Source organism: Mandrillus leucophaeus, unplaced genomic scaffold (genome assembly GCF_000951045.1).
Source record: "Mandrillus leucophaeus isolate KB7577 unplaced genomic scaffold, Mleu.le_1.0 Scaffold295, whole genome shotgun sequence".
Classification (NCBI taxonomy): domain Eukaryota; kingdom Metazoa; phylum Chordata; class Mammalia; order Primates; family Cercopithecidae; genus Mandrillus; species Mandrillus leucophaeus.
In genome coordinates this window covers 1,471,020-1,482,551 of record NW_012103087.1, presented here as the reverse complement: position 1 = coordinate 1,482,551, position 11,532 = coordinate 1,471,020, and the positions used below count along the sequence as shown (strand labels likewise).

General features: G+C 35.5%; 1 protein-coding gene across 1 annotated transcript in view; it reads left to right on the top strand.

Moving 5' to 3' along the window:
* The window catches only part of ATP11B (ATPase, class VI, type 11B), a 114,563-nt gene that overhangs the window by 84,261 nt on the left and 18,770 nt on the right, over positions 1-11,532 (top strand). Inside the window, exons 25-27 of the mRNA XM_011986161.1 lie at positions 4,821-4,886; positions 5,419-5,522; positions 6,731-6,896. Coding sequence (XP_011841551.1) covers positions 4,821-4,886; positions 5,419-5,522; positions 6,731-6,896 — 336 coding nt within the window. The remainder of the gene's footprint in view (positions 1-4,820; positions 4,887-5,418; positions 5,523-6,730; positions 6,897-11,532) is intronic.

Below are 11,532 nucleotides of genomic sequence, written 5' to 3'. Positions count from 1 at the left end.
TTTTTTTTTTTTTTTTTTTGAAGAATTTATCTTTTATTTTGTTGACCCCTACAGAATAAGTCATCTTAGTATGTAACTTACTTACTCTAACAATGTTGCTGTTGTACAAAATATTTTTGGAAGTAGCTTAAGTTGTCTTTCTGTGATCTTAGCAAGGAAACTTCCTCAGGAAAGAAGCTATTTAGAATTATAAAAAAGATACTAGTTAAGATATTATAGATAAGAAAGTGATGGGGAAAGGTGAGAAAAACAATTCAGATTAAGAGAGTTCACCACCAGTTAGAAGAGACTTCTACAGAATGCAATGGAAAAAGCCTCATGGCTGCCTTAAGAGTATATTAAATGAGTAAGAATATTACAATTAAGAAACAAGAAGGAGGGAATTGTCATATGGTGAGAGCGGAAAACTAGGTTGATATAGGAAAGAAAATACCAGAATAGTTCAGAGGTAGCTGAGTTCCCATCGTAGTATTTCATGTCATTGTTTCCCTGGCTTTAGGAGAAAAAGACAGTAAAGACAAAAAGAATTCTTTTTTAACTTAGGGACCCAAACACTAAATCTATTCCATTTCTTCTCAACTACGAACTGCTCTTTAAAATGAAATCCTGCCCAAATAAGAGGTTTCTTTTGTTTTGTCTGTTTTACTAAAGTGTACAGGAATTCAAAGGAAAGCATCTATTATTAGTGATTTTTCTTCTCTTTATGGAAGTGTACCCAGTTTGAGAAATTAAAAGAATTAAAATTCAAAAAATATAGGATTGGAAGAAAAAGTAGAAAACTATCAAAGTATGTAAATTCCACTTTGGGCTGGGCATGGTAGCTCATGCCTGTAATCCCAGCACTTTGGGAAGCTGAGGTAAAACGATCACTTGATCCCAGCCTGGGCAACATAGCAAGATCCCATCTCTGATTTAAAAAAAAAATCCAATTTGACTTCTCCAGTAGAGATTTTGATTGTCAGACCGTCAGCACAATTCCAAAAAAAAAATCATATACTATATCACATTAAAAATTAAATGGAAAACAATGATTTAGGAAGAGAATGTAATTCTTCACCCCTTCATTACCTTCTAGACCATTAAGCATTTAAACCAGATTAGCTGGGGGTAAATAATTAGCAATACAAAGTAGACTGAGGACATGAAATTTCAGGTTGTAATTTTGAAAGAAAAATAAACCTTTGTTTAGTATTTACTACTATTTTCTCTTGAATTTTTAATGATTTCTCTCCTTATTTCCTATCTTTAATTAATTTTTTTTCATACTGTACATTATCATCAACTGTTGAAACCTGATCAAATGGTAAGAGCTCTGTTAAGACAAGAAATACATACTATCTTGTATCTGTATTCCACAGAGAATGCTATATCCTTTATTTCAATTCAAATGATTTACTGTGATTACCAGTCAGGTCACTCAAGAATGCATATAACTTAATTCCTAGAGGTAGATACAGATTTTTTAATAAAAGGTTATATTGTAAAAAAGATCTTTGTCTGGTTCTTTATAGAATTCCCCTATATGTTCATCTATTCATGAGACAAAAATTTAAGCACCAACAGTATTCCAGGCACTTTATTAAGTATTAGATATAGCTATACCTTAGAAGAGAACAGAAAACGTTATCTTGCTTCTTACGGTGTCATCCAAATGTCCCTACAGAGGCAAAATCACCCACACTTGAGACCCACCGCTCTAAATGGAGCAGTGGCCTAGGACATAGTTCTAGGCCATCAGATCTTCATCAGTGCACTGGGTCCACTCATTCTTCTCATCTAAGAAGTGATCTAGAAACCAAGCAGAGTGGGAAAGAAAGTATTTTGAACATCTGTCTCTTCTGAGCAGGGACAGATCCAGGTTTAGTAGAATCTAAACATTTTCACAGGCCCTCTTTAAGAAAAAAATTTAAAAAAACATACAACTATGAACTTAAGTATATATGCAGATGACTATGAGTGACAAATATGTCTCATTTATCCCAAACCAAATGTAAGCTCATCTTTTTTTTTTTTTTTTTTTTTTTTTTGAGACAGAGTTTTGCTCTGTTGCCCAGGCTGGAGTGCAATGGCGCTATCTCAGCTCACCGCAACTTGTGCCTCCCAGGTTCAAGTGATTCTCCTGCCTCAGCCTCCCCAGTAGCTGGGATTGCAGGCATGGGCCACCATGCCTTGCTAATTTTGTGTTTTTAGTAGAGACAGGGTTTCTCCATGTTGGTAAGGCTGGTCACAAACTCGTAACCTCAGGTGATCCGCCCTCCTCGGCCTCCAAGTGCTGGGATTCTAGGTGTGAGCCACTGCGTCCGGCCTATAAGCTCATCTTTAGCCAAATCTCCAAAATGCCCTTTGCCACTCACATTATCACCTACCAGCTCAAGGGCAAATCAGAATGGAAAGAGACAGCAGTCGTAACCAGTTGATTACAATTGAAATATATTACTTTGTATAATTTTACCCACAAAAAACTATGGGAATGCTTTCGTATAGCTTCTTCTAGGGCCTTGAATGGGGCCTATGCAAGAGGAAGCCCTAAATTCTCCTCTAAGGAAAATACCATGTAACATGCCCCAGTCTAGGACCAGTAAAACCAGATACTGAAGGATAGACATTCCTTACCACTTCCAGGCCCAGGTTCCCTGGTTGCATCAAAGTATCTCTCCCAGCTGGGCACAGTGGCTGATACCTATAGTCCTAGCATGTTGGGAGGCCAAAGCAGGTGGATCTCTTGAGCCCAGGAGTCCGAGATCAGCCTGGGCAACATGGTGAAAGCCTGTCTCTATAAAAAATACAAAAAAAAATTAGCTAAGTGTGATGGTGTGCACCTCTAGTCCCAGCCACTTGGGAGGCTGAGGTGGGAGGATTGCTTGAGTCCAGGAGGTGGAGGTTGCAATGAGCCAAGATCATGTCACTGCACTCTAGCCTGAGTGACAGATCAAGACTCTGACTCAAAAAAAAAAAGTATCTGTGTCCATACCTGTGAAAGAGGAGAATAACAGTCCTCCTCAGAGAGCTAAGTTGAGACCCACTGATCAGTATTTCTGGGTCATTTCTAGAGATGATAAAAGCAGACAGATGACCACAGGTTCAATATGACTTTTGATTCTCCTCTTGGCAAATACATTCCTCAAAAGCTCTCAAAGGAATATTAATTGATGTTTCATTGTTGATAATCATAACTGTTATTTACCAACTGCCTTTTGTATACCAGGTACTCCATTCTTTTTGTATACCCCGATTGAAAACTTACAGAAAACTGAGATTTATCCTTACTTTACAAATGAAGAAAGTGAGATATAGAGAGGTTAAGTAATTTGTTAAGTAAATGATAATTGTTAGAAATCTACAATAAAAAGCCTTTTTAATAATTTTTTTGAACCAGTGTTAAGATAATGATTGTTAGGTTTTGAAGGGAAGGTGAGAGTTAAAGAAAGACACAGAAAGAGGGCAGCTCAAGAGCAAATGCAAGCTTTTTGTCCAGCATAAAACCTACAGAAGTGGGGGACCAGCCTAATGCCAGAGCCCATCAGCTGCTTACAGGCTGTGGGTACTTACAGGTATGGGCGGGAGGGGTCTGGGCAGTATGGCCCACTGTCTGGCAGGATATTGATAAGATGTTCCCATGATGAGGTGGTTCTGGCCCTTGTTCTGGTGGGGTGTCTTCGTGGTGTTCCTTGGACCTTTATCCAGCAAGATATGATAAGGATCTTTCTTTTTTTTTTTTTTTTTAAAGTTGGAGTCGCTCTCATTGCCCAGGCTGGAGTGCAACGGTAAAAGCTCACTGCAACCTCCACCTCCTGGGTTCAAGCAATTCTCTTGCCTCATCCTCCAGAGTAGCTGGGATTACAGGTGCCCGCCACTGTGCCCAGCTAATTTTTTGTATTTTTAGTAGAGATGGGGTTTCACAGTGTTGGCCAGGCTGGTCTCAAACTCTTGACCTCAGGCGATCCACCCGCCTCAGCCTCCCAAAGTGCTGGGATTACAGACGTGAGCCACTGCACCTGGCGTGATAACGATCTTTCTATAGTGGTCAGGTGGTGGTAGGCAGGATGTTTCCCAGGTCCCGAACCCCTGTGAAATGTTGACTTTGACCACAGTCTGCAAAATAGCAGGGAGCTTACAAAACGGTGCAGTTTGGACTAACAACGATTACTTTGTAAACTAGATTATTAAACTTCTGGTTGTATTCTTATTTGTAGAGATAAAATCCTGAAGCTGTTTTTGGGTTCTGCATGTTTAATACCTTAATAAGTTTTGGCTTAAAGCCTGGGGGAATACTTTCTGACTGGCAATAACAGAATTTTTACATGGAATCCTTTGAGGAATAATTCCATGATCCATTATCCTTCCTTTCAGATACAGGTTTTAAGTGTAAATTTCTTTCCTCCTGCTGTACTGTACTGTATCCAAAAATACTGTGGCAGGTGCTCTGCTGTGACATCTGGTTGGAAAGGTTTCTGAAAATACTTGTGATTGAAAAGGATTTTGTTACCATTTTTAGTGTGCGACAGCAATAAAGCAGACCCTAATGACTATATTATTCTAACTAAAAATAGTCTGGGCCACACCATTCTAAACCCGTCTTTGGGTTTCCAGTCTGATAATGATATCTAAAAGATCATTGTGTGTAATAATAACACATGTAAATAATACTTTATGCTGTTTCTTCTCATACTCTTAACTTTATGAGTATAGTCACCAGTTTCAAATGTACGTGACTTAAAAAATTCAAGGGATTTTTAGTAGAGAATTAGACGACTTTTTACCTGACATTTTATTTAACATTATGTTAACACATAATGTAATAGTGTATTCTTTCTGTTTAGATGTTTGGAAACTGGACATTTGGCACTTTGGTCTTCACAGTCATGGTTATTACAGTCACAGTAAAGGTATGGTACTGAAATTAGAAATGTGGACACATTTTGCAACTGTTTACATAATTACTTAATTTTCTTCATTTCTTTAGCCATAGATACTTTTCCTTTTTCCATTTTCAAAAACGATTAATTTCACTGATTACTATTTTAATAATTCACTTAAATTTTTGTCAAAAGTTATTTTTAAAGTTTATCTTAGGAAGCCTCAACTGATTTTTATGATCACATTTTTAAAAATCTCTAAAATTTTGCTTCTCTGTGTATAGTGCCAGACAGCGTAATTTGTTTTAGGCCATGGAGTTGAAAATAGAGTAATCACGTGAAATTTGAATGCTGCTTCCTCAAAGAAGAAAAATATTATAAACTTGAAATTATTTCATTTTATACTAGGACCTTTTCATTCATATTTATCTCTGAGGGATTTTGAGGGATTATATCTGTCTTCTGAGGGACTTTTAGATATTTATGTTTATTCTTGAATTTTATCTGAAAAGGTAAAGCTTTATTTGTTTATATTTCTAAGGATATAAAAACTTTTTTTTAGATGGCTCTGGAAACCCATTTTTGGACTTGGATCAACCATCTCGTTACCTGGGGATCTATTATATTTTATTTTGTGTTTTCCTTGTTTTATGGAGGGATTCTCTGGTGAGTGAATATGTTGTATTTTAAATGGATTGCTTTGACATAATAAACCTTTATTGTGATAGGTTACATTATGAACATATTCTGCTTATAACAGATTTGAGACTCCTGGTAAGTTTACTTCTTTCACTTGATCTTACTGATATGGAGAGGAAAAAACTAACATTTATTGAATATCTACAATTTTTCTAGATTTTCTGTGTAAGATATTATACTGATTCATCACAATCATTATCCCTGTTTTTTTCTGTGTAGAAACTAGCCTCAGGGTCACAAAGACAAAAAAGTAGCAAAGCCACGATTTAAACCCCAGTTGTCTTATTTCACAATTAATTTTCTTTACACTAGTTATATTATGTATTAATGTATTATGTATTAATATATACAATAAAGTAAGTCACACAGAACAATTAAATGTTAATCATTCACTTTTCTCACAAAAGTAAGTAGTATGCATCATCTTCATTGATAGAATCAGATACTCAACTGGCTACTCTGAGAGATTAAAAATTAATGTTTCTCCTAAGATTCTTTGGTAAGTGATGGATAACTGAAGGCTCTCTTTTGGAGAATTTATATTACATTTGCCTGCTATGTCTTTGATTCATCTATCAGGCAAAAAAACTTCTGAAGGTAGGTAGGCCAAAAAAATTTGGATTAGCTAAACATTAGCTTCTAGTTAGGATCATAAAAGGATATTATGAATGTTTCTATATTTCACCATATTCTTTTGAGGTAGTATATACAAAAACCCAAAAAGAGTATCTTTATAACACCTACTACTATGTAAAACTAGTATTTGTGAGTACATTAATTTTAAAATATGTTTTTGAAGAAGAGCTTCTGAATAAAGCTTTCATTCTAAGATTTGGATAATCAGTCTTCTCAGATATTTTGTTACACCGTTTTTCTTGCTTTGCTTGGTCCCTTAAGTCTGTATTAGTACATTATTCTTCTGATACGCTACCGCTAAGATAGGGTTATCTGGTCAACTACTTGCCATTTTCCTAACAAAAACTATAGTTGTTTTATTTTTAACAATTAAAGCTCATCTTGTTTTGTTAGTTGTTCAGTTAATTAAGTTATACCGATTTCAGTTTTGAACATTTTCTTGGAGTACTTGTTACGTTCAACTGTAGTGTCTTTATATAATGTCCTGATTTAAGTCTTTCAGTTTCCACTTTTATTAAGCACATTGTCTTTCTTTGCAGGCCATTTTTGGGCTCCCAGAATATGTACTTTGTGTTTATTCAGCTCCTATCAAGTGGTTCTGCTTGGTTTGCCATAATCCTCATGGTTGTTACATGTCTATTTCTTGATATCATAAAGAAGGTATTTGACCGACACCTCTACCCTACAAGTACTGAAAAGGCGCAGGTAACCACTTTTTGTAATAAATTCATTATCTTTTTAGTTAGGGATCTTTAATGATGAATAGCTGTCATAATTTGCTTATGTCAGAAAATAGGAAATTAGCCATTCCTGTTTCAAGTATTTTGTAACATAAACATTGTTCAGTGTGATATTTTTAAAGTTATTTCTTACTATTTCTATTAATTTTATGACTACTGATAAATTATTTTTTAATTACATTGTGTTAATAAAACTTGATGTTTTTAGATATGAAACTATCAAGTTATATCCAGATAATAGTAAATATTTTTAAAGTAATATCACAGCATTCTATCATATATATATATAATGAAGATCTATAGCCATGTCTTTAGAAACATAATAATTTGAGGAATTTTTCTTTTTTTTTTTCCCGAGATGGAGTCTTGCCCTCACCCAGCCTGGAGTGTAGTGGCACGATCTTGGATCACTGCAACCTCTGCCTCCTGGGTTCAAGCAGTTCTCCTGCCTCAGCCTCACGAGTAGCTGGGATTACAGGCACTTGCCTCCACACCTGGCTATTTTTTGTATTTTTAGTAGAGACGGGGTTTCACCATTTTGGCTAGACTGGTCTTGATCTCCTGACCTCGTGATCCTCCTGCCTCGGCCTCCCAAAGAACTGGGATTACAGGTGTGAGCTACTGCACCTGGCTGAGTAATATTTTTTCTGATCATATTATTTTCACCAAAAAAGTATGAAATGGGGTCTTTAACCTCAATAATTTGTACAGAATAGAATTTTTAAAAACATATTATCTCACTAAACATTTATTAATAAATATTAAACTACAGCAAATATTAGCAGTATGTTACATAGTGCTTAAGAATCTTGGGGGCCTGATACATCTCAGTTCAAATCCCAGGTCTTCCATTTGGTATCTCTGTGACTTTAAATCTCAGTTTCCTCATTGGTAAAATTATGATAGAAATATCTTTTGTATTACCTTTCTAGTGAAGATTAAATGAAAAAATTTCCAAATACATAGTAGATGCTCAAAAATTGTAGCTATGTAGTTGAATGTGCCTCTTTTATATATTTAACTAGTACCTGAGCTAGAAATCTCTCAATTTGTCCTTTTAACTATATTGTAGTATTAGATAAATACTCTCAAAATATATTCTAGCCAACTCTTATGCCCTGAGTTTATTAATCATTTAGTTCTTCCCAGGTTGAGATTTTTTAAACACGCTTGTAACATGCCAGATGAATTTTGGAAATTTAGTTGTATATTCATCCTACAAATAGAAAAACTACTTCCTAAACATTTAGTGATGTAAGTTAGGCTTCCTGACCAGTGCATTAGTTTTAATTTCAGTTGGTCATGTCCACAACATTTCTTTAGCATTTGTTTGCTTCAATAACCAAATCCTAGCCAGTATACACATTCACACCATTGAGACAGCATAGGCTTGTGAAGCCTGACAAACTTGAATTCAGATATTGTTTCAACAGTTCATATGTATGTCCTTGATCAAGCACTTCATAAGCCTCAGTTTCCTCCTCTATAAAATCAGATAAATAATTACTACTTTACATGGTTGTTAGAGATAATGAGTATGAAGTGCCTCACACTGAGCCTGTATATAGTTGATCCTCAGTAAAACAGTTATCATTGTAAGTAAAATGAGGATGAGAATGTTACCCTGTTATACTGATCTTCAACTGGGGCTAAAAAAATTTGCATAATCTGATTCCTCTATCTGTCCATGCATATATATTTATATCAGTGTGGACAGACTTTTCCACTCTGCAGCATATTACTTAAACATATATCAGAAAGTTTGCCTAGCTTACTATTCCTAATCTTCTGGAAAAAAAATGTACAATAAAAGAGTACTATTTTTAAGGCTTTGTTCATTATACTTACTCTAGATCTTTATGGAGAAGACTTTGTCTCCCTGTTTTGACCTAAATATAGTTATATTTCACCAAAATATATGGATGGCATTGTTTTAAAGACTTAATTCTTGAGGCTGGGTGCAGTGGCTCACACCTGTAATTCCAGCACTTTGGGAGGCCGAGGCAGGTGGATGGCTTGAGCTCAGGAATTTGAGACCAGCCTGGCCAACATGGCGAAAGCCTAGGTCTCTACTGAAAATTAAAAAAATAGGCTGGGCACGGTGGCTCACACTTGTAATCCCAGCACTTTGGGAGGCTGAGGCAGGTGGATCACGAGGTCAGGAGATGGAGACCATCCTGGCCAACATGGTGAAACACAGTCTCTACTAAAAATACATAAAAATTAGCCGGATGTGGCGGCGGGCACCTGTAGTCCCAGCTACTTGGGAGGAGAATTGTTTGAACCTGGGAGGTGGAGGTTGCAGTGAGCTGAGATGGCGCCACTGCACTCCAGCCTGGGCAACAGAGTGAGACTCCGTCTCAAAAAATAATAATAAATAAAAATTTAAAAACATAAATTAGCCAGGCATGGTAGCACACTCCTGTAGTCCCAGCTACTCAGGAGGCTAAGGCACAAGAATCTCTTGAATCTGGGAGGCAGAGGTTGCAGTGAGCCAAGATTGCGCCACTGCTCTCCACCTTAGACAACAAAGTGAGACTCCGTCTCTCAAAAAAATATATACTTAATTCTTTATAAGAGTAAATATAGGTTCAGTATCCTTTATCCAAACTGCTTGTTTCAGATTTCAGATTGTTTAAAGAGTACTTGCATTATACTTACTGATTCAGCATCCTTAATACAAAATCTGAAATGCTTCAATTAGCATTTTCTTTGAGCATCATGTCTACACTCAGAAAGTTTCAGATTTTGGATTTTGAGATTGGAGATACTCAACCAGATTTAATTTGATGTTGCCCATTTTTTTATCTTGCCTTAATTTGTATTGTAAATACATCAGATTTATTTATATGTATCCTTAGAAATTCTACTTTAGGCAGAGCATTTGCAAACTTACACATGTTCATAGAGGTTTCTTAATAATATAAAAGGTGATAATATTAGTTCTTGTTACCTTTCCAGTAGCCTCTTTTTAAAGTAATACATAGGAAATATTTGGACTACCTTAAGGTAGGCCGTTAGACAAGTTGAAAGTTAAAAGTGCTTATACATATTTTGGTTCTTTCACTATAAAGCTAAAATTGGTTTAGTCTATTTGATTAAAAATGGAATGTACAGTGGATCAATCGTTTTATCTATGTATAAAAGCTAGTATGGTCTTCCTTCTTGGCTCACTAAATTTACTTCTAAATGACTTAACTGGATGTTCTAGGTGGTCTAATCCAAGAAGGAAATCTCTGCTTCTACTCAGGGATCTTCTAGCCTGCTGGGGTTGGTGTATTTTTTCCTTTCCTTTTTTTTTTTTTTTTTTTTTTTGGCTGAAACAGTATATGGTCATTGAAATCCTGTATGTAACATTATTCCTTTGTTATGGTCAGTAATCATTATTTTAGCTTTATATCATTCCTGATTTCAAATGATGGAGAAATGGCTAGAAAACTGTCAGCTACTTCATTGTTTACCAAAAGTAGCAAGAAAAATCGTATCAAAGGAAGAGCTGTCAGCATGTTTTCTGAGCCTTGTTTTTCTCCAGAATAACAATGTGGTGTTAAGAGTGAATAATAAATTCTTTTGATGGCACAGCCAACAACCCTACAAATGTTAGTCATGTATGTGTATCACGTATGATATTTATTCCTCCTGTAGGAACAGATGTATTTACAAAGCGTGTCCTGTGTCTGTCTCTTAGGCGATGAATACAGCTCACTGACTTGTTGTGTGTCCATCCCTTTTCTGTCCACTTATAGATGTACTCCAACACAGTTGCTTTAAGTGACGAGTTCATCGCACTGCAGCCATTGTCGAGGGCAAGGAATCAGCTGAGCAAACTTAGGTAGAGTAGGAGGAGTAGAACCTCATTAACTCTTCTGCATGCTAAAGGTCAATTAAACAATATCAAAAGATGGGCAGAGGCATGAATAAAGAGTGGGGCATTTTTGTTAGCATGGCCCTGTCTCTGGCTAATTTGACCTTTATTAACATATACGTTAAAACCTAAAAAAAAAAAAAAAAAATCCATTTCTTCTTTGAGAAGAAAATTCAGATAAAAATTCAACATGATCACAGAACAGAGATCTATACCTTGTTAATATATTTTTACACCTTAACTATCTTTTCTAGTACAACTCTAATGCTTCTGCTTGTCATGTTATTCATATTTATGAATGCTCCTGCATGTTGAGTAATTAAAGCTACATATTTGGAAGTGAGAGTTGCCCATTTTTTTATCTTGCCTTAATTTGTATTGTAAATACATGTGCATATTTATGTTTGTATACTGTAATGGCTGCTGAAGCATTTCATATCCTGGCTACTATTTAGTGCATCTATAAATTGAACAATGTGTGTGTATGTCTTATCTTTATCTCCACAGACAGATGCATTCTGTCAGTTTGTACAAAAAATAATAATATAGAGATGTCTTTTGATAGAAAGGGATGAAAGCTTAAATTCTAGGATTTTTTATATTAAGATACTAAAACTATGTATTAAGTATGGTTTGAAGGGGAAAAGTAATATAACTTATTATTTTTCTTTTTAGAAATTGGCACTTTTCCATTTCTTGCTCTATTGGTTTCTTACAGATTCTTAATCGTGTATTT